This window comes from Aythya fuligula, chromosome 5, assembly GCF_009819795.1.
Source record: "Aythya fuligula isolate bAytFul2 chromosome 5, bAytFul2.pri, whole genome shotgun sequence".
Classification (NCBI taxonomy): domain Eukaryota; kingdom Metazoa; phylum Chordata; class Aves; order Anseriformes; family Anatidae; genus Aythya; species Aythya fuligula.
In genome coordinates, this window is record NC_045563.1 from 31,215,036 (window position 1) to 31,241,723 (window position 26,688).

The 26,688-nt window shown below is 37.2% G+C and overlaps 1 protein-coding gene across 2 annotated transcripts in view; it reads right to left on the reverse strand.

The window, feature by feature from the left end:
• Positions 1 to 17,331, reverse strand: part of GALC (galactosylceramidase) — a 40,547-nt gene extending 23,216 nt beyond the window's left edge. The window contains exons 1-7 of one of the 2 annotated variants that reach the window (XM_032188023.1): positions 17,085 to 17,331; positions 16,591 to 16,659; positions 14,151 to 14,214; positions 12,983 to 13,096; positions 9,890 to 10,029; positions 7,444 to 7,482; positions 2,083 to 2,210 (exon numbers count right to left, since the gene is read on the reverse strand). In XM_032188023.1, coding sequence (XP_032043914.1) covers positions 2,083 to 2,210; positions 7,444 to 7,482; positions 9,890 to 10,029; positions 12,983 to 13,096; positions 14,151 to 14,214; positions 16,591 to 16,659; positions 17,085 to 17,318 — 788 coding nt within the window. In that variant the 5' untranslated portion in view covers positions 17,319 to 17,331. The remainder of the gene's footprint in view (positions 1 to 2,082; positions 2,211 to 7,443; positions 7,483 to 9,889; positions 10,030 to 12,982; positions 13,097 to 14,150; positions 14,215 to 16,590; positions 16,660 to 17,084) is intronic. The other variant, XM_032188022.1, reaches the window with a different exon arrangement.
• Between the last annotated feature and the right edge of the window lie 9,357 nt (positions 17,332 to 26,688).

Here is a 26,688-nt window from a genome sequence, read left to right on the forward strand (position 1 = left end):
TTTTCTTCTATTTCCAAGCACTTTATGAGTACCAAGTACATAGTTTGACTTAGGAACAGATAAAGGCTTTTTTCCTTCATCTAAAGTAACACCTATTTTTCAATGGCAGCTGCTGCACCTCGTTTATATGAAATAATGGCAAGCAGTATGTTCGCTAAGACTACTCCCTCCACCAATTAAATTGAAACACACTGAACAATAACACCTTGGTAGCCTTTGTTTTAATTAGAAAATATTAAGTCCCCTATCTTTTAAACTCAGCAAGATTCCAAGCCAGCAGAGAGCTTGAATATGAAAGGGAAAAAAAAAAAAAAAAAAAAAAACAGAACCCTATCATTTATATACCTTAGCACTGTTCCCTGCTTAAAATACCATTTGTAAACTATCAGATTAAAAACTACCTGATGAAAAGAAAGGAAAAGAACATGAAAGGAAAAACAAAGAAAGGTAAATATCAAATACTTTTTATGGGTGGATACCAAAGCAATCATTCCAATAATGTCTAAATAAACAATGTAACTTTAATTCCAGATTTCCATTTCAAAATAGAACTGTAAGACAAAGTCACTGAGAGGGTTATACTTGCAGAGATTACAGAACAACATACAGGGAAAGGAGTTCAGAGAAAAAAGAGTGCAATACTACTGAGGAAAACAGATTGAATAGCAGATATTGCAAGCAACTAGACAGATATCTACAAGACGTACAGATATAGTGTACTTTTACCGAGTTTATGAACTTAAAGGACAGATGTGTAACTACTATTATCTTTTTCTAGGTCAGCAAGAACTGCTTGATAGTTGGTGCTTTAAAGTCAGTACTGGCTGAAAAACATGGTGTTCTTGTTTTGTTGCCTCTGTATATAGCTGAATTTCATAATAGATAGCACTACTGAAAATATTCCTCTAACTCTTCATTCTGGTCAGTGGGGGTGGGGAAGTTTAGCAAAAAACATGTATCACGTTCAAGAAAAATCTCAACAAATAAGAATGGTCATCTTAAGGAGCATTTCATTAGCATAGAAATCATAACTAAAACACTTCCTAATGCAATATGAACTTGCTGAAGTTCAAGTCTTGGTTATTCTAGGCAAGTCAGAAATAAACACATACAATTTTTATTTTCTTTTTTTGAGCCAAGTTAGCTATACAACACTGGCATTATAATTGCTACTTCTCTGGAAGCTACTTCCAGGTGATCAGCATTTATAAGCTCAGCACATACAAAAACTGTTTCTTTATGAAATCCCTGCTTAATTGTCTTGCTGTAACCTTTGCACCATACATCAGTTTAAATAACTATATCACAGATCCTTACATATAAACGAGGACAAACAGTACGTTAGGGACCACAAGCACATTCTTATCACAGTAAAGCTAGTAACAGATGTAAGAAAGACAAAACACAACACAAGTGAACAATTTATACATGTAGAGTTGATTACCACTGTAAACATGCTATAGATTTGAAAAAATCTAATAGCGTTGAAAAATCAAAGCAAGCAAGAAAAGCAAGGTAGAAAGCATATTAGGGAGCAAGTGTGCAAACAAATAATCAAGTTGCCATTTGTCGGAACTGCAACAGTGGGCACTACTACCTGCTGAAATTGGGATGGGTGGTATAGATAAAAAAAAAAAAAACACCTTTGGGTGTTACCAGATGAAAGCAACAAGTAGTCTTCTACCCTTTCAATGTGATCAGAAAAATCATAAGCAAAGAGTCTTTGTGTTGCAGGGAATGCTGCAACAGTAAGAAGTAACTTACTGGCAAAAGTTCAAGCTCATCTGAAATTAAAACAGATTCCAGACCAAGAGTTTTTCATTATCCTAAAGTTTTTTCTGACTTTGAAGATGCACTTGGAGATTAGCTAGCAGTCTTCTGTCATTTGCTAGTGACAAGGCAAGAAGCCTAAGATCTAGCTCCTAACTCAATTTTTGAAACAAATGATGGAAGAATTACAAGATCAACTTAGACATGCACTAAATTGAAAGCTGGGAGAAAAACAGAATGACTTCTCAAAATGGAGGTGAAGATTTTAAAGAAATTAAGTGGTAAGTAACGTGTCCCTTCTCCCACACTTACCCGACTACCTGAACAGCATCATTAAGATAGGGATCAACTACCATCTCCTTTGAAATGTTCCAGTCTCCATCCGCAGCGATGATGCCAATGTTCCTTAGACCCAGTCTGTCCAAAGACTGTCGAAGTACCTTAGTAACAGATAACACCACTTAAAGTGCAGCCTTTCATCACACATGCAACACGAAAACTTAAGACTGTAAACAATTCAAAAACTGAAGGAGCAGTCAGTGGAAGCATCTGTTATTGATCTTGCTCTGAAGACAAGTTTTCACTTCTCCTACAATAACAACCACAATAAAGTTACTGATAAATACTTTTAACACTGAAGGGTTATCTCTGACAGTCAGATAGCCACGCAGAAATAGGCTGGTATTATAAACATGTTTTTAAACTCAACGCTCAATTTAAAAATACATTATTTTTTTTCCAATGGCTTCCACCTGCAACTGCATCTGGGAAAGGACATCAGTCCACAGCCTAAAATACTTCCTTCAATCTTAGATATACAGAGATTATGTAGTATGTGCTGTATGCATGCATACATAAGGAAGATTTTTTTCCAAGTGATTTGACTGTATTTGAAGGTATGAATCCTTAGGTTCTATAATTTCTTATAATAGATGTCCACCAACACGAAGGATAATAGAGAGCATTTCTGTCTTGATGTGCAGTCAAGACAAAGACCCAAAACAAAGTTTAAGCGTTGGTGACAAGCAAGCCTAGATCTAACGGATACTAAGCTCGTTAATAACCTTTCAGCAAGGAGACAAGCAGTGAAGTTCTGTTCTTGAAGCCTTCAAAGCATAAAGCTTACTAAAAAGTTTGTAAAGGTATAATTATTAAAGTCACTGTAATTTGAAACTCATAGCATGAAACATTTTATTGAGTATCCCTGACAATATTAAGATCAGATGCTGTCAGAAGCTGTTTGCAAAAAAAAAAAAAAAAAAAAAAAAAAAAAAAAAAAGCTTTTCCACTATTTAAACAATATAATTCTACAAATGATATTGGTTTTAATAAGCATTAGTTTGGTACAGGTTTTTTCATAAAAGCAAAACCACAGTGAGGCTAGATCGATGCTACAGCCTTGTATCAACTTAATCATCAGGCTGCACCCAGTCTTACTCTTACAAACGTGGCACAGATTAAAGAGTGAACACATCAGAGAAGTTTTATCTATTTAAATTTTGTTCCTGATAGCCATCAGTGTGATGGTTTTCAGAATTCTTCAGTAACAAGAAGAGATCAGAGGAAAACACACTAAACATTTCAGAAAACTGAAGACGAGCCTAGATCATTTTGCCAACCTAAACCACTGTAAGACGTTAAATCTCAAGGTCTACTCCCCAGTATTTGTCAGATACTTTCTTCAACATGTGACTGCAGAATTTCCATTTCTAGCCCTAAGTACTGTACAATACTAAGCACCTGACTGGAAGAGAAGATATTGCCAGTTCAATGATAACAGCACTTTCAAAGTCTATAAACATGTTTGACTCAATTGGGGTAAAGAAATTGGAGAAGATACACAGGTAGACAAAAATGACACTCCTGAAAAGAAAATATTTTTAGAGACTAGTTAACTAACAAAAAATCTTAAGAAACTGAGGCATTTGAAGATGTTTCCCACAATACTTTCCTAACTGATGTCTAGAATTAAAACAACATACTACAAGTAGGAAAACTACTAGAAAATAAAAGTAAGAGCCATCTATCCACTTGCAGTAAGGACCAGATCAGGATGAGCCTGCAAAGACTTCTGAATTGGGATGTAGAAAGAACTTCCATAGATATAATTATTTTTATTAAAATACTTCATGGACAAAGTACATCCCTTAAATTTGTGCAGGATCCAAAGCAAGCAGGAATTTGACAAATTAGAATAGTCCAGAAATTATTCACTCATAAATGACTTTTAGTACAACAAGCTGCACCAATAACTGGTGTATACCACAAAGTAAACAGAAAGTCTGATGAAATGGTTCTGAGGATGATGGTGGTTCACCAAAGGAGAAATAGTGCCAGTGTATTGCGAGGGAAAAGGGAAGTTGTACTTGTTTCTGAACTGTGCATTTCTAGATTTAGATTCTTTCTACCTATTCCACAGCAGAGATGACAGATAAGACTTAAAGTATGACCTACAAAGAAGATTGTCATGACCAGTGCTGTTTAACCTAGAAAATAAACTGAGGGAAGACATGACCATATTCAAAGACCTAAGTGGTCTTTGAAAGAGGAAGGACATTAGCAGCCCTCTGGAGCAGATAGAACTAAGACAAAAGGTAACACCCAATGGACATACAGCAAGATTTAGTAGGTTAGACATTCAGAAAAACTGCCTAATCATAAAGATAGCTCAGTAGAACAAAATAACTAGAAATGTTGCAGAACATCCATGTAAGAAAGTAAGTACCAAGGACACAGAATTGTAGACACACAATGTACTCCACAGTAACATATGCAGAATGATGTCATTCCAGCCACCCCAAACCCCAGTACAGGCATTTGTATGAAGATACTCATTAAATTTTAGGGTCAATTTAATATGACAGTATTTAAAAATATAGTTGGAAGAATTGACAAGCCACAGAATCATTGCTTCCCTGTTCTGTTTCTTCTACTTTATAAGAAACACAACTGGAGCCTTAGTGGATGAAGCAACTAAAATAATTTCATATAAGTAAAAATTTAGCAAAATAACGAAGAATTTAAACTGATCTGTGTCATGTATTTGTCGTTATAGAATATGTTTGCTGAACATTTTAGTAAGTCTTTTTCAAATGGCTGACTGCAAGCAGAACCATTGATTATAGAATAGATGTGCCACATGGCAGCACAGAGTAAGAGAACAAATGATAAAACAAGGGTTAAATAAAACATTATATCAATTAATCGGGTGAAGGTTGATACTTTTCAATGAATGTTTTGGTGATTTTAGGGTAAAACTTTAAAAATATAGCTCTAGAAGCCAAAAGTTGTCCCAATTCAATTGTGCTAAAAAAGCTAACATGTAGAATGCATCTGCTCTAGAGTTGTTCTCCACATTCTCCTCACATCTGGAAGCCAAGGCAAACAGATTAGAAAACATCCAGGTGACGCTGCAGAGGACCGAGCAAAAAAGAACCTGTTTCAATCAGTGATATAGTGAAATAAAATTAGTATTTTATTTATAATAAGATCTGCCTTCTCTCCAATACTTATTTTTTACAAAAGCTTGTTTCATCAACTTTCCTAGCAACATATCACCTAGGTAGTGAACAAATAAAACTTTCAGCTCAAAAAGCACATTACTCTATCTTCTATCCTACTTGCATTGCCTTATTCCAGACTGTAAGCAAGTGTTTTCAGTTCTGTTTGGTTTTGCTTTTATAACATAGGTACTGAGCAACATTGGATTTCTATTTAAACAGCCCAGGCATGAGCATTTCCCTCTACTTCCTACCAGCAGAAATTACTTATGATTGTAATTATCCTTTAGGAGACTATTAGTATCCTCAGATTTTTCCTTTAGCCTATACCTGATCAGTGGATAACTTCTCTTTCAAAGAAAGAAAATCCCAGCACCTAAATTTCTTGGCACTAAATAAGGCAGAAAACGTCTAGTTTCTACATTCTGCTGTTGTTTTGGTTTGTTTGTTTTATTATAGAGGCAGCCCTACAAACGCTTTTCCTACATTAGAAAAAAAGCCTATTGCTTGTACTAAACACACATCAGGATGACATATTTTAAAAGGATTCTAAACATACCCACTGAACAAGTTTGGACAGGGATTTAAGCAGCTTCACTAACAAAATCCACAAGAGTTTTGCTACTAGACATGCATGAAGAAACATGACAACTTGGCATAGATACCAAGGTGTTTTATGTCACACTTTAGTGCTTTTGCATTTTCTCTGGCATGGATTTTGTATGTCAATAAAACTACTGCCAAACCTCTGCGTCCAAAAGGAACCAATGGTCTAGACTAACTTTCACAGGCTGCTACAAAATCACTTTAATACAATTAGTAGTGAAACGAAGCATAACTAGCAGAAGTTGGTCTAAGTTATGACCATAAACCCACTACAGTCTTAGAAACTAAGTTGCTGTGCTGGCAGTGAACCAGATAAATCAGTTTACGATACATAGTTGATTAACATATCTGTTAACAAGAAACTCATAAAAATGGATAAGGTGTTTCTCTTTGTCTGTACCAGGTATAATGCCAGCACAGTTTTCTGCCAGTGCTTCCTGACCTCCCTCGCTCAAAGCAGCTTACAAATCATAGGAAATATATCTAAAGCTACTCATCTACTTATACAATAGGAAGGAAAAAAGGTTTTACAGGAGAACACCCAGTTTTTATGAACAGGCAGAATTTCATATCCCAGCCTTATGAAAGGGTGTGCTTCCCCCCCTCCACCCTTAATACCATGTTTGACTGTTGTACACCATTCTACTGTACTATTCTATTGAAATTAATCAATGAATAAAATAATGACAGAAGGTCCAAGGTCAAACGACATGACTAACCTTACCCAGTGTACACAAACTGTAAGAACTGTAACTTTTCTAATAGCCACTAACTGAATAATTAGGCAGATGGGATCCAACCTCTGCTGTGTTCTGTAAGGAAATTTGACAATTTTCTACACACTCGGTTCAACTTTTATTTGCTTTTAAAAAGCAGAAATGCAATTGCTTTTTAGCTTTGAAGCAGCAACAAGGAAGTGAATATAGCAGAAGCTTAAACTTAAGTTTCTACTTCAACATAAATAGAAGCAAGCTTCCAGAGAAGTGTACGTGGCAAGGGGAGCAGTGATAGCTTAGTGATACCTCACCTCAGTGTCAGTTATGTGAAATACTGTCTCTCTCCAATTCATTTCAAACATGATGCATTGACTTTTGCATAGTTAAAATAAAGAAACTTTACATTATGACAAAAGTAGATTAGAAAACAGAGAAATACAGCAGAAAATATAAGAACTTGCAGTTTTATAACAATAATCTAAGGATATGATATCCACTTGAACTTCACTAGAGAATTTTTAAGCAATTGCAGATCTGTGACTTATTTTATAGTTAACTCTAAGACAGTAAAAAAAACAAATTTGGATGATTCAGGTGGAGCCTCCATTAAAGTGTTCCACATATTTACCATACACCGACACAAAGTTCAAAATAAGTTTCAGAAGAAAAAAAAAATCTAAAGAATTGGCTCCATTAGCATTCTTTGTCTGCTACCACTACATGTAAGTGAAGCAGTTGCAGGATTAAGGTCTCTTTTCTAGGCAAAGTCAGCAAAGCTAATCATTGACATAGGATAAAGACAAACTTCAGAAGCACATTTCACTTTAGAGAAGGGAAAAAAAAATACATACCTTGATATATTTGCTATTAAATGCCCTTTCATTCCATATCTATAAAGCAAAAAGTAAAAAGCCATTTAGAGAAGTCAGGACAGATAACAAAAGATTTTATTTATATTTATATATTTATATAAAATGAGATTACACAATCATTAATGAACTCCACCGTTCTAGTTTCCTAGAAGAAAGTGTTCTGGTTGGTTTTGTTATAGAATTCTCCGCTGGAGAGCTGATATGAAAGTTCCAAACAGCTGCTTGTTTTATCTAACTTTTGGACCTACTGCCTGTATTCTTGCTTTAATGCTGTGGGAGCTCTACAACAGTTTGCCACATTACACATTATTAGCATTATGGGCCTACAGTTTGTTAGAATTCCTCTCGAAAAAAAAACACTGTGGCTTCAAGGCATGGTCATACAGAACGGGCCCTTGTTGCCATACCCTAATATGGAGAGAGAAAATGACTGCTTCATTGAATGATTGCCTACAGTTTCAGGACATAATTCCTTGAAACTTTGAATTCTTTATAATTTATACAGGACTATATCCATAGCTAAATACAAGAGAAACACAGTATAGTTTAAATCATATTGTTTTATGTGTCTTTACTTAGATTGCTCTGGATTGCCCTGTTTTATGGAAAGGGTGTTTAAGCTAAACACAGCCTAAAATTCAAGAGCAGGAACGGAGGCGTTCCTTTCTACCAAATATCAGGGACAACAAAATGCCAAGTCAAAAACCTTCTTACTTTTCCTGACCTGCAATATGAGCACTATGACTCATGTTCACCAGTAAAGGTCTTATGTGTGCCCCGGTAGGTGAAGGTCACCCAGCTATCTACAAACTGACAGTTTCATCCAACTGGAAGATGTCTGTTTGATTTTGACCATAGCCTGCCACTCAAATGTGCCAAGAGCTTGGTGTTTCTTGTTGGCTGGTTCTAGGCAAGTCCTCACAACACGTATCTTCTGTCTAGTGAAAACTCTGTATAAATGAGAAGAATTCAGGAAGACTTGCAGGCTTGTTTCTTTATAGGACAAAAACACCTAAAGGATATTTCTAGATCTTTCCACAAGTGTTAATATGATCAGTTGATTTCTGAATTACAAAAAAATTACTTACTGTGTGGCTCACCATAAAAAAACTAATTATGTATATTATATAGCACATGCTACAAACCAGAACAGAAGGAAAACAATGTAGAATCAGAGCAGCATTAAAATTGTTTTGTCAGGTTCTGAGCCTTCACAGACCTAACTCCTTTCCTGTGTTTCTTTCATATAATACTCACCAAGAAAATAGACAACATGAACTGTCAGCACGCTGCTTGTAGAATCACAACTTCCTCTTCCTTAGAGATATAGAACCCAAAAGGCCAATTGCAACGTCAAGTAACAGTACAGCAGCCAGACATTCATCAAATATTTAATCTGCAGAACTTACCTGGTTTTAAATTTTCACCTTCCTGTGCTTTTAGAGCAGAAGGTATGTTCCACCTCCCCAAATTCAATTTCTGAAGTATTGCTGTGTTACCCAGCATGCAAGACTGACACAGATGAAGTCAGCCAGCAACAAAGGGGACATATTCCAGAAGAGAGACATATCATATATATGCACCTTCCCACATTACAGTAGAAAGCTCAGGCTTTTCTAGAGGGATGGAAACTATAACTTTGAGACCCTCCCTCTGGACTGTTGATTTTCAGCTTTTCTGCAGTTAAACAACTCTCATATCAAAACACTTAGAAGCCCAGAATAAGTGCAGTGCTTTTAAAGGAATCCTATCCAGACATTTTCTTAAGCAGAATTAAAAAAAAAGAAAGCATTAGATCTCTGTCAAATAATGAATTTGAAGTGTTTCTTCCAGATTGTGGGCTTCTCCCTCTCACCTCCAAGTTACATTTTTCTCAGATACTCACTTACTACTTCTATCTATTGCTCTGTAACAAAACAGAGCAGTTATACTATACTGTAACATGTGCACCTTAACCTACTCTAAATAACGGAAGCAAAAATGGAAAAAGTTGTAGAGGGTTGCCCTTCAGCAAAAATAGTAACCATATTGTATGTCAAGAAGCCGTGTTATATTACTCTCAAACTCCAAGTCTTCATGTTTTTTTGTTAGGCAGTTACTTCTGAAACCCAGGCAGAGCAAGCAAGGAAGGAAATTACAAGACCAAGTTTCAAACAGGTTTCAAAATCCTCAAATTATCCGGTAATTTCATTCTAGAATTGGGAAGGCAGGAATCTAGCCATTTTATACTGTTTCAGAATTATTGGCCAGTATTGCAGAAAGACTAAACTAGCATAACTTCTTCCTTTCTCACTGCAACAGAAAAACCCAAAACTGCAATTACTATTTCTCATCCCTCTTTCACCCAGTAATCAACAAAGAGAAAAGAACAAAAATCTTAGGAATGAAGATAGACAACATATACTGGAAATTGTGCTTTACTGACCCCGATATAGTCAATGTCCAGATCATGATACTGTTTAGCTCCTAATATCCAAGAAATAATATAGTAAGCAGTGACATGTGGATAGTCATAGGGCCAGTTTTCACCTTTCCCTATCCATGCTGGAAACGTCCAGGGTAATCCTGAAGAGAGAATAAAAACAAAAGAATAAAATACTGAGTAAAGTAGACTGTCCACTTAAGCAAGATTCAAGAGCTAGCTGTAATTTGTACTACATAAATCATAGAAGCAGATATGTCCTTCAGATTCACATAGTTTCAATGAAGACAATAAAACATTACTCATTTTACAACAGAATATGCTGTAATATAAATAACAATCAAAACTGTTAATATATATATTTTTTTTAAAAAAAGAAAAAAGCTAGGAACCCATCCCTTCCAGTACTGTAAGGAAGCCTACAGGAAAGATCAGGAATGACTCTTTATCAAGGAGTGCAGGGGAATGGCTTTAAACTAAAAGAGGGCAGATTTAGATTAGATATAAAGAAGAAATTCTTTACTCAGAGGGTGGTGAAGCACTGGAACAGGTTGTGAAGCTGTGGATGCCCCATGCCTGGAAGCATTCAAGGCCAGGTCGGATGGGGCTTTAGGGGAGGAGCCTGATCTAATGAAAGGTGCCCCTGCCCACAGTGGGGGGGTGGGAGGGTTATTTGATGTCATTTACGGTTCCTTCCAACCCAAATTATCCTATGATTACTACAGAGCAACTGACTACATGCAATATTTCTGTATATGTGCATATGCTATGTGTAGCATTAGTTCTAACAGGCTTAACATTCTGAAGACTTTGGGATAACAGTTCACAAAGTTATAGACAAAGGATCAATACTAAACACCAAAATTTGTTAGTCTCCTGAGTATGAATTCCAGAACAAGTGATGATCTGATCATAATAGAGGACGAAAGAATAGGATCATGAAAAAGCATTTTCAAGTGTCAGCAGCTTTCTAGATCTTGTGGTTACAATAACAAATTAACCTCAGTAGATCCTCCTACATTTTCAGCTGACACTGTATAAGACATCACAGGTAAATTCAAAGCCATATCCTCTTACCTTTTTCCTCAAATCAAGTGTTCAATAACAGGAAGTTGTTAATAATCAGTCATAGACTGTAAGCTTACTGTTCACCACAGCGCTTGTCTAAGAGAACCTGATTGGCAAATCCTGTACCAAGTCATGCCTTGGGGGTGAATAAGGCAAAATCTGATGCCTGAATGAGGGGTAATTAGACACGTAAACTGGTAGCATACAACAGCTGGTGCCAGCAAAACTGTCATATTTTTGGAGACTTGCAAGTAATTAAAGTAATCTTTATGTTTTGGTCCCACTTCTTTTTGTAGGACAAAATACAACTTTCTTATCTGAAAACACCTTTTAAATTTTGCTGACTGAAATTTGAAGCAATATCAAATAAAAAGAAGCATCAGATGACTGAATAATCCTGTTGTTGAAACTGGAATAACACATTAGACTACTGAGAAAGGATATCTGTCTGGTGATACAGAGAGGAAGATACTCTAAAAGCAGGAAGTTTACATATATTGATAAATTATATGAACAGAATTATCACAGGGAAAGAACACAAACATCACTGACAACCTTTCAAGCTCCTGGAAGTAAAGCCTTTGAAATACTTTAAAGGTTACTTTCAAAATATTTTTACTACTTACAGATGTGCACATTTGTTATAACTTACTTTGGAGGGAACTTGTCTCTTGCATGACTTAGTCATAAAAGACTTCACAAATTGTCATTCATATTGTCACTTTGTTATAAGAGTACAACACAATCAAGTAAACTATATGAAAAACCAGAAACAAGTCACAAGCCACATTTATTTCCTTGTCTGGTTGCTATGCTGCACATTAATAATTATTCAGACTAAAACGAAGATAGATTGAGATAGAAGTATACAATCAAATGATGCAGTGTATTTTGTTTGAATTATGAGGTTTCTCTGCCCTGCAGAGACTGCTGATTTCTGGCTTGCTCTTACAAAGGTAAGAATTATAATAATACATTCTGCAACCACATACAAAATGGAAGCAATCATATACTATATGAAGGCATTATCAATAGCAAAAGGCACTTGTATTCAATATCAAGTTCAATTTCACTGTTTCAAAAAGCTAAGAGAAATGCAAATATCTTGAAATGCCAAGTCCATCAGATAATTTTAGAATTCACCAGGGAATACTGGTGGCCTTCACACATGGAAGAGCCCAGCATTTAGTTTATAACTAGTTCAGTGTTAATAGTTTCACAAAGACAAAAATATTTGCTCAAAACAGCACTGAGAGATGTGTGCTGACTTTTCTGTTTCAGAATCAAGATCTATCATGATTAGTAAGAAAGATTGCTTCCAGTTTCAGGAAGTACACACATGCTATCTAGCACCTCACTACAGAATCAAATTATTTATATCAATGTTCATTTTTGAAACTGTTTTTGCAGAATAAAAAAAATCCCTTCTTTCATGTGAAATACATTCTGTAAAGTGTTTCATGTAAAATCTATGGTTACACATTCGTACTGTCACAGCACATACACAACCCATGATCAAAACAGAGAAACAGCTAAGTCTTCTTATAGCTCAACTATGTATGTCTCAAACAAATTATAAAGCAAAGACAGAAAGCATTGTAATGGGGAGGGAAGGTGACAAGTTTGTAATAAGGACATATAATTGAACTTGGTGCATGGAAGATTTACAGATCCATACTTCCTGTAAGTTTACTTTATTCTTCCCCCTTTTTTTTTTTACTCTACTTATTATTCAGAAATTCACCCATCAGAATAAATCATTTATATTCATCACTGTGATAACATCTAAACATTAATGTTACTTCATGCAAGCAAATTATTAGAGATTCACTGTTCAGAATGTTATTCTACTATAGCAAAGCAAAAATAGTATTTTTAAGGGAACTATCAATGCAAGATTAACAAACACTAGAGATTCTCTACTTTGCCTACTGCAACATAAAAAAAAAAGCATATAAGCATATATATATATATTTTTTTATTTTTTAGAAAAAAAGCATATAAATCCTAAAGCATGCAACAATTTACCTATCAGTTTAATTTGGGGGTTCCTCTTTTTAGCTTCTTTCATCAGCCACCATTCGTAGCCCCGGAAGTAGTTCTCATCATTTTCATAGTGCATATGGGAGGGCTCAGTGCCATCTAGGAAGGAAAGAGACAGGTAGTTTACAATTATCTTCTGTGTCATAAGCTGTTACACATTATCAAGTTTTCTGTATTGCTCACTGCCACAGCATGCAGGCACACAACTCCAATACGGTTCACACATTCTTTGTTTTGCTTCAAAGCAAAATGAGTAGTGGAAGGGAACATGCAAGACTTGCCACCCTTCGTTCTTAGCATATTAACTTAGCATAAATTTCCATTTGATTGGTATTTTTAAAAAAAAAGATTATGCCCTCTTTTTTTGCATCAGAATCTGGTTAACTATTGAACCATTTTATATTCACAGGTATAATCCTAAATATAGATTTAGCATTATCATCTTGGTCTTAACAACTACTGCGAATGTTACAGGTTAGAAGGAAAAAACATGGTAGAAGGTATAATGAGCAGGTTATGTCTAAATGCTGACATATAGGAGGGAGGGGCAAAGAAGAAAAAAACATTATAAACAGTAATTTAGTTACTCTTAATTTTCAATAACAAACAGTTAATAAACATGTATTACTCCATTTCTCTTATATGTAAATATAATGAACTAGGCAAACTGCACCAAGACTTTTTCACCTGCAATTGTGGCCAGGCAAAAAAAAAGTGCATACTGTCAGTCAGACAAGGACACCCCAATGAAATGTTGCAGCCATGAAACCAAAGAAACATTAACTGCTTCTGATCAGCTGTCTGTGCATTTTCATGTTTTTAAGACATATACTACCTATCCCTAGAAAAGTTTTACAGCGTTCGTATTGCAAAACTAGTGTTTGAGAAATGCTCTGCAATTCAGAAAGCTTCCCCAACCTTGGAAGGAAAAAGAACTTACTTAGTCTAGAACACAACCTATTAACCATTATATTATATTAAGAACTTAGTGTAAATTTCTCGTCTACAAGTTGGCAGACATTGTCTCTGATCTTTTTGTGCAACTTCAGTAGAACTACACAACATACCTGCATTTTTTAACTCAAGTGCAGCATGCAGGACATGTCGCTAACAGAACATTGCAATGAGTAGTTAAACCCTGTAAAATCCATACCTGTTGACTGGCCATCGCCTCCAATCTCTACTTTGAGAATATGCAAAGAAGCACCAAAATTTGGCTAGGAAAAAGAGAAAGAAACAGAGAAGTCGGACTATTGAAAAGAACTGTGAAACAAATAAGTGCACAGTTTTGAGGATGCTGGAAATTCAATACTTTTTTATTAAACACCCATATCAGGTGCAATGTGAGATTACAAGAAATTCTGCTTCCGAAGGAAACTGGTAAAGAGAAATAAAAATTTACCTTTAGCCAGTTTCACTGACTCTTGCACAGTTAATGATACTTCCCCCCACTCTGCAGATCTTAAATTGATTTTGTTAAAGAAATTATTGAAGAGTTCTTAATGCAGAATGAGCTACATGAGGAACACAACTGTATTTCTAATGTTATTAGAAGTCAAGCTTATTATTTCCTTAAAAAAAAAAATAATCAGAGCTGTTATCCTTGTAATTAATTTGTTCATTGGTCTAAAGGATTACACTCCTTATGTGAAGGAGTCAGAAATAACCTACAGACAGAAAGCATGAGAAAAGGAAAGGTGCCATAATGGAGAACAAATAGCCGCTTGGTCCACTATCCTGTTTCCCTTGCCTCTGACTAGTAGACAGAATACAGAATTTAAGCACATGTAAGTCATCCTATTCCTAGTATGTTCATTCAGCCATTGGTGGTTTTGTAAGCTCTGGCTTGAGCAACTCTAACTAATCATTATATTAATAAGCACTAATGGAGCTGGCTTCCTTCATGGAATTACTAAAGTATAATTTTGGCATCTAAAAAAAAAGTTTCAAGACTTAAGAATGCACTTCAATAAAAGAAAAAAGGTACACAGACAATAATTTGCTTGGCATACAGTTTTTTGTTGTTGCTTTGTTTTTTAAATAAGAAGCAAATGTTTCCCAGTTTACCATGAGTCCTCCATATGTTATTTTAAACTTCTAATACATACCCTTTTTCATCTCTACTGTGTAAGTCAGGCATTAAAAGATAAAGAGAATGAGGCAAAGTTGTTTCCCACTTATCTGACATTTTCAGAAGTTTTGGTGAAAGAACACACCAAAAATAATTTGAAAATCACAACCTCTCAGCTAGATTTTCTTTTATCACAATCCTTTTGACTCCTTCAGAAAACTCATAATGTGTGTTGTAGCACACAATTTTGGTCTCCAAACTCCAGTCAGATATTATGCCTTACTCTACCCTTTGTAACCAATTTTAAACTACACAGTAAACTATTCCCCTCCAGCCATCTGGATTACACTACTTGAAAGTGACATGACATCCTCTTTCAGCAGAGTAATTTACAGTGCCAAAAGCAAAACAAGTTATTACTGTTCAGGGCAATAATCTTACCATATATTAAGTTGAGTAACTCCACAGGTTACACTTACAGCAGCTTACAAACCAGTAACATTTGTACTCCTTCTACAGTAACTGCACTTGTACTGGAAGTACACTAGTTTGGAACAGTCTATTGAAATGATGCAGTCCAGGCGTAAGTTTTCACATTTTGTGAATCTATCCATACTCAAATCAAACCTGTCCGACCCACTTCCTACAATGATAACAAACAACTAAGCCATTTATTGTAGCCACAGAATTATTCAGCCCTCATTTAGCCCCAAATTAATGATAAAAATATGTTGGGAACAGGCAAAAAAAGAGTAATTTTTATAATTAGAAGAAATAAGCTCCTGAACAACATGCTGACTGTCAAGGACAACAACTAAAATTTAAGATTCTGATAAAAATAACTTTTGTACAGTTAGCACCTATCAGATATGTAATATTGGCAGATGTCATATTCTGAAGGAAGGCAACTTGTTCCTTTGGTTTCGGAACTCACACACTAGACTACCAACTACTCTTACTGGTTCTGTTCTTGTCCCAGAAGAATGAGCCTTCTAGCTCTTCATAGCAGAATCAAAACTCTTGTGAAGCGCTAGGAAGCTCATTCTTTATGAGAGAACAATTTATTTATTTATCCCACAACAATACACGCAGAGTTAAACCATAATAAAAATAAAGTCAGAGAGACTGAAAAAAATATGTAACACATGTAAACATTGCATTCTTAATTACTAATCTTGAAAACAGTTAAGTAACCTTTTCAAAAAAGAAAGCTGAATGTTTCCCTACACTGTGAATTAGCATACAACCTAGCACTAACAGATCTAATCTCTCTCTGAGATAGACCATTCCACTCTTAGCTACGCAGCCATCTACAACTTGCAGTTACTAACACAACCTATTACTTTTTCTATTCTACTACAATGTTCAGGTGTTAAGTCAAAAAATCAACTTTGAAGTGAATGATTTATAAGGAGTTTGTCTAATCCTAAGTAATACTGACTACTCCATAGAGTCCCAACATTCAACAATAAAAAATAATAATGCCAAATTTCATGCAGAATAGCAGTGAAACAGGCTTTACCTTGAACAGATAATCTAAAATCTGCGAGCGATAAGGTTCTTGGTAGTTCACGAGGAGTCTAGATGTGGCCTAAAACAGAAAGAAGGTGAAAATATGAACACCTTATCTTTCAAATACAGAAGTATATCCCAATTTTTCAGCCTGGGCACTTTCATGTAGTTAATAAAACTACCAAAGTAAACGTAGCATCAGGAGCTCTGCTAAGCACAAACAACAAGCTTTTTCTAACCCTTCACTTGTGTATTTCTGCAGACTTTAAGTGCCTGCTGCTCTGAGACACTTCAAAGAAGAAAGTTTAGAGAACAGGGACGCAGCTTTACCACAAGCAAAGCGCAGCCCCCCAGCGGCATCACTCCTGCTCTCCCCGAGCCCCCCGCCTCGCCTCACCCCGTACCAAACGCACCGGGAGCACCTCGGACCCCCCACTCCCGGCCCCGCAGCCTCCCTCCGGTCTCCCCCGTCCCCCCACGCCAGGGTCCCGGGGCAGCACTCACCCCTCCGCCGCTGACCGCGCCGATGCCGTCGAACTGCCTGCCCAGCCCGCTGCCGGCGTCCAGCACGTAGGTGGCCGTTGGACGCGGAACGGCACCGACCCCAGGGGGACCCGGGCCCCAGCTGGAGCCGAGCAGAAGCCAAACGCAAAGCAGAGCCGCAGGGCGAGGGGGAAGCGCGGCTGCTCCCATCGCGGCTGCTCCCATCCCAGCCGGTCCCAGCCCCTTTCGCCCCATCCCTTCCGTCCCCATCCCGGTCTCGTCTCCCCGCCCCGCCCCGCCCCGCCCCGGCCCCCCGGCGACTCGCCCCCGCCCACCGCGTGACCGCGCAACCTGGCAATCACCTACGGAGGGCGGGGCGTGAGCGCGCTTCGCCGCCATTTTGCTAAAGGGAAAGGGAGGGGGAAGGCTTTCCAGCCCGTACCGGTTGAAGTTGGTGGCTGCCATTTTGGAAGAGGGCACGGAGGGTCCCACGCGGTGTGGCGGCGGGCTGCCAGGCTGGGTGTGGGCGCTGAGTATGAGTGAAGCCGTTGAGGAGCCATTTTGGGTGTGGGAACGGACACGGGGACTTCAGGATGCGTTGTGATAACAGGACTGGGGGGTCTTCCTGGGAAAACACAGTGAAATTGCACTTTGTGCAGCCCAGTTGCAAGATGTACGCCAAAGTGCCCCTCATCCACTACCAAGTGGATCCTTTCTCCAGTACATCTCTGTACATCTCTCACTGCCAGGCCATCACCAGCTTCTGGCCACCAGTAGCTGTGACTGCCTTTGTGCAGCCCTCAGCCCATCTTCAGGCTGCCACCACATCCCTTATACCGTAGGCAACATAAGCACTTTACAGGAGAAAACTCCAGCGATGCACAAGAAAGACCTTTGGTCTTTTGCATGAGAACAAGTGGCATGGCTGGGAGTGGCTCCGGGGTGCAGAGCACACAGGGAGAGGTCATGCCCTGAGGAGGGGTGCTGGCAACCCTGGGGTTTTCCCTGGGAATCCTAGTTGGCCCTAGTTAGATCCACAGCAGGACCCCTGAGGGGCTCTCCTGAAACTGCATTTTGACTCCTAGGAGCAGAGCTGAGCACCCCTTTCTGTTTTACAGCATTTGTGGCAGATGCTGACAGGCGAAGAGTTGAAATTGTGACATAACATACGTCAAAAGTTTCCATGAGGATAAGCCAGGGTTTTCAATCGGAATCCAGATCAAAAAAGCATTCTACTCAGATGGAAAGTAGTCAAGAGACTGGAGATCTGTTTGATTATTATTTAAAAATGAAAGTAGAGCTTTCTGACCATTGACCTTGGTGCTTTGCAGGGCAGATGTTCTGTGTGTTTCAGGAGGAATGAAGCACTGGGAGATGCAGTGGCTGACGTCATGCACCTGGTGTGTTAGAGCTGTGGGAAATCCCAGGTTTTTCATGTTTCTGTCCACAAAGAATGCTGTTAGTTGAGCCACTGCCTCTATTGTCCGTGTCATTGAGGAATCTAATGTCTCAGTGATGACATTACCTGACTAATGTTTCCTGTTTATTTCTTTTTTTAATAACAATACCAAACACTCACATAACATTTTGCACTTTACAGCAGTATCAAGCATTAACTAATGAACCTGCTCACACCCAAATGAGCTATACAATGTCATTATTACGTGCAGAAGGACAGAGTGACTTCCTCAAGGCTATAGTGAGTCAGTGGCAGAGGTAGAATTATGCTCATAGTCCTAATTTGCATTTGTTCTGTCAGACAATGCAGCTTTGCCCTTCTGGAGTGTGCAAATACAGAAAGTATTGCCATCATGACAAATTAACTTTAATTTTCATAGAATCATAGAATCATAGAATCATAGAATATCCTGAGTTGGAAGGGACCCTTAAGGATCATCAAGTCCAACTCTCGACACCGCACAGGTCTACCCAAAAGTTCAGACCATGTGCCTAAGTTCACAGTCCAATCTCTTCTTAAATTCAGACAGGCTCGGTGCAGTGACCACTTCCCTGGGGAGCCTGTTCCAGTGTGCAACCACCCTCTCTGTGAAGAACCCCCTCCTGACGTCCAGCCTAAATTTCCCCTGCCTCAGCTTAACCCCGTTCCCGCGGGTCCTGTCACTAGTGTTAATGGAGAAAAGGTCTCCTGCCTCTTGACAACCCCTTACGAGGAAGTTGTAGACTGCGATGAGGTCTCCCCTCAGCCTCCTCTTCTCCAGGCTGAACAGGCCCAGTGACCTCAGCCGTTCCTCGTACGTCTTCCAATTTTGGTGATTTTTTAAAAAATGGTACATTAATTTATTCTTGACAGAAGGATCTTGAAGTGCAATTCATTCTCTTGCTCACTCCTAGGAGCCCAAAATAGTCAGCTTTCCAAACTCATACTTCCATCCTATGATGTGCTGAACACCTCCCCTTTTCATCTGGTGATGGGTAATATATTTGAAATCCGTTTTGGTGAGAAGATGATGATGGGACTATAAAGACTTTTATTAAGGTTTAGGAATCTCAACCTGGCTTTTACCTGTAAATTCTGTGCTTTTTTTTTTTTTTTTCTTTACATCTTTGTCCATCATACAAGGACGTGCTGCTTGTATCAAAAAATACAGGGATGTGTGATCTGAACCTTTTGTAAGCTCAAATACAAGCAATAAAATTATTGAGGACTTAAACAAAATATTCATCGTTTCTTCTGTAGATAAGACAATTTTCCACTGTTGATGCTTTTCTATTTCAGTTGTTCTTTTTTAGTAGCACTTCAATCTCTGCCAACCAACACCTGTTCTGAAGTTCTGAGATGACTGATTTGAGATACTGTGTATATGCAGATCTCAAAAGAAAAAAAAGAAAAAAGAAAAAAGAAAAAAATGTGCTGTTTGTATCAAAAATTGGATTGCCAAGAGTTGCTGTTTTGCATATATCTTTACTTCCAGAAATGTATAAAATACATTGTCTCCATTCTTGTTTCATTTGATTCCTCATTCCCACTATTGACTGTTCAGTAAAGGCATTTAGAAATAATTCACCTAGATTTCTCAATTTCTAATAATGATAAAAGTTGCTTTTTCTTCAGTGAAGTACAGGAACCCTCAACAGAGGAGCAGAGCCTCGCCATCAGACATTGTTCTTAGTAGATGCCATGTTAGGGAAAGACAGGTGAAAAGTGAGGGAACAGGTCTTTTTCTGATGACTTTTCTTTCAGTGAAAATAAAGGCTTGACTGACATTTATTTTAGAAATTAACCTAACATATCATCAGCCTTATGTGCTGAAAAGCCTAATTTTCACCAAGCTGGAGGGCGCTATGTTACCAGTTAAGGAATGACTGCAAGTATAGCATGACTTGATAATCAGTAGAAAAAAAATGTGGATAAAAAAGTCATGCTCTGTTTGGGGAAAAAAAAAAAAAAAAAAAAAAAAAAAAAAAAAAAAAAAAAAAAAAAAGGAAACAAATCTCTGCATCCAGTAGTTAAATATTATAGAGCTGTTTAGTACTGTTCTCAGAGAAGTCAGGATTTGAGAGGTTTTAAATTTGCCCATCTGTTTCATTTCTCCTTAGCATCTGAATCATCAAATAGTCCAGTTTTTGTATTACACAATAGATGTATATTTAAAGTGAAATTGTACCCAGTTTCTTAGAAGCAGACATCAATCATTCTAAACAATATTTATGGACAAATCAGAGCACAAAATAAATTATTCTGATCACAGAGGTAAAGAAGAAACTGGGCCTAGGTAACATTTTTTCCCCTAATGGAATTATCTGTTAAAAGAAACACCCCCATGAAAGCAGCATACAATCTCACATTCAGTTTATGTAAAAATATACAAATGTGCAAACTGGTGAAGTGCATGAAATTATGTTATCCCCTGTTAACTAACACTGTGCACAAACTTGCTCCCATCAGTAGGCAAACAGAAAAAAACAGTAACAGAGATCCTGAAAATAATTAAACTCTTTTGGAACAAACTCCTAAAATCCTTATGATGTATTTTTATGGGTTTTTCTCTAGTCGTTTTTTCTTTGATTCTGTGATAGATTTGTTGGAAAGGGAAAGTGCCAAGTCTTCTGGTCAAAAAAAGCTTCTATGTTTTAAACACATACAAATAAAGCTGTTCCATTTCTGTGGAATGGTTTCTCTTCAGGATGCATTGTATCCTAAATAAGAGGTTTGTAATATACTCCACTCATTTAATTTTGTAATTTGACAATATTTTCAGTAAAACTTATGTAAATTTACTGAAAATATAGATAGATTTCCTGATCATTTTTTATATTGTTTTATGATTTATATTTATATTCATATTATTTTTATATTGTTTTATATTTTTTATACTTCCTAATAAGTGAGTTGTCTTTTTCCCAGGGCTAAGGTTAAATTAGCAGGTGTTTTTTTTTGTTTTATTTTGTTTTGTTGTTTTTTTTTTTTAAAAAAAAGGAGGGAAGTGAAAAAAAATTAAGAAGCTTGTAAGCAGTTGCTTCATTTGTGTCTCTAAGAGCAGCTTCCTTTTCCTTTATCTGATGAAGTGGTTTCTCTTCTCAGAACCAGAGTCTGGTTGCAAAACTGCTACGCTGGAGCACATGTCTGTCTAGGTAAGAGTATAAAATACAGTAAGTTAGCAGATAGACTACTAATGTTGTGCTACAGGTTTTATCCTATCTCTCCATTAGTGTGATGCTAACATCATGCAACAAGGAGAAGGGACACAAAACAGGCTGGAAAAGACTGCTCTGGGACAAGTATTTCACCCCCAGAATATGTGAAACATGAGGCAAGAGGGCGAACAACATTGAAAGGATTAATTAGAAAAGACACGCCAGCTTGTTTTATTGTTTTAATGGTATCGCCTTGATCATAATACCTATTGCTTAGGAGAGGGGAGGAAGGATGGAGAGGAAAAGTATTTGAGTATGAGTTTTCAGGATTCTGAGCTGTCCTGTCCTCATTGTAAAATTGCCTCAGACCTCACAGAGCATTCTTCTTCTAGCTCTTCTAGTATTGTTTTTTTAATAACTTATTGCATTAATAAGGTACTCAGCGTTATTTGTGTGTATATACACAATCCTTAAAACTTAGCAGAAAAATAAGCTGTTCTAAAAACAGATTCTTAGAATACCAAGTGTCACGTATATGAAAATATTTTGTACAGCATCTTTCTGTATGCCTAGAGGAAAACATGAGGCACAGAAAGATATAGCAAAATAACATTCACCTGTGTGGTCTACATCCTTAAAAAAATAATAAGAAGAATAATTCTATTTGCTCATGTCAATGAATTTGTTTATGCTCTTTAACATATCCATAACGTGTATCTCAAAGGCTGAACTCTTTTAGACCTGCTTGAGTTTTTTACAGAATCTTTGAGAGCTGTAAGCAAAATTTAGTGTATTATATGAAAAAGTGCTGTTCATTTTAAGCAAAAAAGACCATGTTACTGAAGGACATATTTCAACTCTCCTAAACTGTAAAGGTTTTCAGAATTAAGTTTTAATATCTTCTCATTATAGAAAACATCCAGCTATGGGTGGTCCCTCTACTTGAGGAAATCAACTTGGCTGTATAACTTATTTTAAGAACACAAACCAATCTGTTGTTGAAATTGTTTAGAGAAAAAAAAAATCAAAAAAATCAAAAACACGTCTGTCCTTCCATACACAATAGCACTGGTACAGCAGCTACTCTGCAGATCTAGCAGACGTTTTCTTCCCCTGAATCTTACCTATTAGGCAAAGTACATGAAAAAATACACTATATTGTAATGAGTATTGCTTACAGCAACTTCTCCTTTATGAACTTGAATTTTAAATAGAGGACATATAATGGAAATGTATTGGTTGTGGATGTTTCCAAGATTAAGCTGGTGATTCTAGCTAATCTCTATATATTTCTAATTAGTGACTGAAATCTGTTAGTAACACAAAATCTTTACAGTCTTCTCCATATTTCCTAATTTCCCAAACAGTAGTAGGAATTTTGTATTCTAAAAATAAAAAAGCCTCCCCCGTTCTCTCCTTAGAAAGTTGTTTACAGAATAGAGCACGGAATATGCATTGTGTATTTGTGCTTATGAAAGGATAGTTGCTTGCTTACTTTGTTACTTACAAAATATCATAAATGCAGAGACCGTGTAAAGTTCTCTTTGAATCCAAATTAGATACTGTGGAAATGCATCAATACAAATACAATATGTAACGTTCACAGGGTTCATTTACGGGTTTGTTTGCATATATTACTTGAAGTAAAACATTTGCTAGTCCACTTCTTAAATTGTATGTCTTGTTATTTTATTTTCTCAGAGTTCTCTTAACAGCACGTTTTCTATAGCAAAATGATAAAGAGATTGGGAAAATGATAATCATTGAATAATCTGTCTAAAAGAGAGAATTGGTGTTGAGAATTATATACATAGATTTTTTTTTTCCATTGGTACACATCTGATACTAAAACAAGTCTACTAAATAAGGTGAGACATTTTGAGTCACAGACAGTTTGAATCACAAAAAACAAACCATTAAACACTATCTTTAAACAGAAATTCCTTGATAGATTTTTAGAAAAATTCTAACAGTAAATGAGAAAAATTACCAACCACTGTGTTTCAGGGTGCCTGTAAGCCAATACCATCTTTCTGAACAAAACTATCAGGTATGCTCAGGAGCTGAGAAAAAACATGGGAATGCTTCAGATCATGCTTTCAGGTAAGAAAAATAATTTTGCATTACATAGTCCTAATTATCAGAAAAGTGCTGTGTAAGGAAGAATGGTATGGACAGGTTCCTCTGAGACAAGACCCCAAATAACTGTAGTGAAATGTGTTATAATCAGATGCAAAACAGTGCTTTGTGCTTTTATATTTCTGTTCAAGAAACTACAACATACATTGTGATCTACTTCATTTGCTGGCTCTTTGACACACTTCAGTATAGGTCAATACATGCCAGAATGACACACTTTTTGTTATTGTTGTCACTGAAAGAATATCCTTCTATAAGTAGCATCAATGTGTCATCAAAGCTAGGACATGGATTACCTGAGGAATTACAAACTGCCTTCTGAGCTTTGTTCATAGAAACTGTTGACAATAGTAGTTGAACATAAAAGAAAGACATGGGGTGTCATAAAAGAAAGACCTGTGAACATGGACAGAAAAAATTGCTGAGGTGATAACTTTCACGTCATCTTAGCTCTCTTTTTGAACCCTATCTTCAGTGTCCCAGCCTGCCATAATCCAGTTAGAGCTTAAAACGTTAGTTCCTTAAGGCAGGTGGCAGAAGAGCAAAGCAAGGTCTTGCCTTAAAGAACATGCAGTTTATTCAGATGACTACAATATAAAGACAGGCGGCTTACCTATAATCAGTAAGATCGAGAGAGGAAAACTTTTAGAAACAGTGGGTTAAAAAGAGAAGGTTAAAGGTAAGTTAGTTGGTCAATGCCTAGGTTTGAAAGAGCTGATTTAGCTAGCTGTGGGAGGATCTGTGGTGTGTAACATGAAGACAAGTCGGGAGCTTGTAAGGAGGATGAGTCTATAATATAGCAAGTCAATTAACAATGGAGAAAGAGTTTGTGGGGGAGGAGAAGGAATTCCAATTTCTCAGTCATGCGCCTAGTATAAACACTGCCTCATCCACTTACTGCATTACATACATGCTTCTGAAAAGGCACATTGCCCTGTTAGACCTGTTATAGGAAAAAAGATGCTAAAAATTATATAAAGAACATGTATGTATTTTATCTGTTATTTATCAGTCTGCGTACATGTGCTTTGCTTTTGGTAAGAAATGGGCCAGCAAAACCCTGGGATCCAATTTCTAGAGCTAGATGTTTAATGTGTGATACTTACCTATATTGGTGAGCCTATGATGCCCTATATACTGTGCGGTTTTAATAAACCACACTGAAAAGCATATTTCTTATGTATGTCTTAGGTATAGGCACTGCTTTTTTCAACTAGTCATCATTATAAGTAAAGCTCCTCTGTGGAACAAACTGAGAAGTCTTTCTCAAGAATTTTCACTATCTTTCAAGCACGTGAACGAATTTAGGACTAACTGCGAAAAGTGAGCCAATTCAGTCAAATAAATCAGTGGCTGGTAAAAAGTGTGTGCTTCCTGACTGTTTGTGTCATTGCTCCTTTTTCTTTCCTGAATATCAGTGAAAGTTTTTCTATAGAAAAGAGAGATCCATGTAATAGCTTCTGAACAGTAAATAAACCTACATGGGTTTCTCTGACAAACCCACAAACCTCCACACAGATGCATCAGACCCATAAAGGGCAGAATGAGTTTGCCTACCACATAGGAAAATCCCTGTACCATAAATTGTTTTCAGTTTGAGCTGCTTCCTTTGTAAAAGAACAGTTGTAGACAGTTCTATCTTGCAACCTACTCATTCTACAACTGCTTCACCTCCTCTGCTGGCAGTCTAGACTCAAACCACAGATAAATTGTTAGAGGTGATCTCTGAAGCAGTGTATTTGGCAATAGAGCTGGACCACAGCAAGTATTCTCCATGCTTGTGTTTCCTGAATTTTTTGGTTAGATCTCTGAAGAAGGGAATTACTGAATGTCAGAGCTGTGATGTAACCAGTGAGTACCAATTGTCTCATAGCTTTGGTAGTACGCCCTTTCTTACTGAAAGGTCAGCTTTTCTAAGTGCTTCTAAAACTTAGGCAGCCAACTCCTCCAGTCCCATTTCTTACTCAGGGCTGCCATTTTACTGATATTTTCATGTTGAAGCTGTTGACAGCATGGCTGTTGTAGTGCTTAAGACTAGCTTAATTGCTGATGATTTTACAAACTCATGCAAGGCAACCACAATTTTGTAGAGGAAAGAATTGTAAATAAAAAATTGTATTCAGAGAGTCTCCATCTGATTTGAGAATTAAGCCTGGAAGATTCTCCTGTGCATGCAAGAATCCAGTAGTTGCCACGTTTCACATGAAGGTTACACGCTGTAACCTTTGCTGGAATAGCAATATTGATTGCAAGCTCTTGGGGGATCACATACAAAGGAGGGGTGGGGAACTAGGGAAATGTGCAGGTGTCGCAAGAGTGATTAGTAACAGGAATGCATATCAGCCATGTTCTTCTCTTCTGAGCATATCCCAACATGTGGAAGTACCTGAATCCCTGTCTTTGTTTCTCCATTGCTTTAAAGAGGAGGAGAGCACTGGGGATAAGAAATCGGCCATATGGCCAGCACCCTATTTCACTCCTGTTTATTATTTGTGGTGCACTTTCTGATCTTCTTTGACTTTCTCACAAGAGAGACCTTTGATTCTAGCATCCTATCCTTCTGGAAGTGTCTCATACTGCTTCTGCTGTATAAGCTTGCATATGACTGACCTTGACCTTCTTAGACATTAGGGTTCCTCCTCTGCATGTGTCCATCCAGGAGTGTTTAAAACTTTTGATCTCCTACAAAGACAATTTATTTCTTCAAAAAAACAATACCACCAATAAGTCAAAAATGTTATTATAGCTGATATTTTTCCTTTTTGACAACAGAAGGATGGAATCTTACCAACCAGGTCCTGAAGAACTGACAGATGACCACCTATCAGACTACAGAGGGGTTTTTATTGCTTCTGGGCTGGAATTAGCACAAAATTCCTCAGGGTGGACA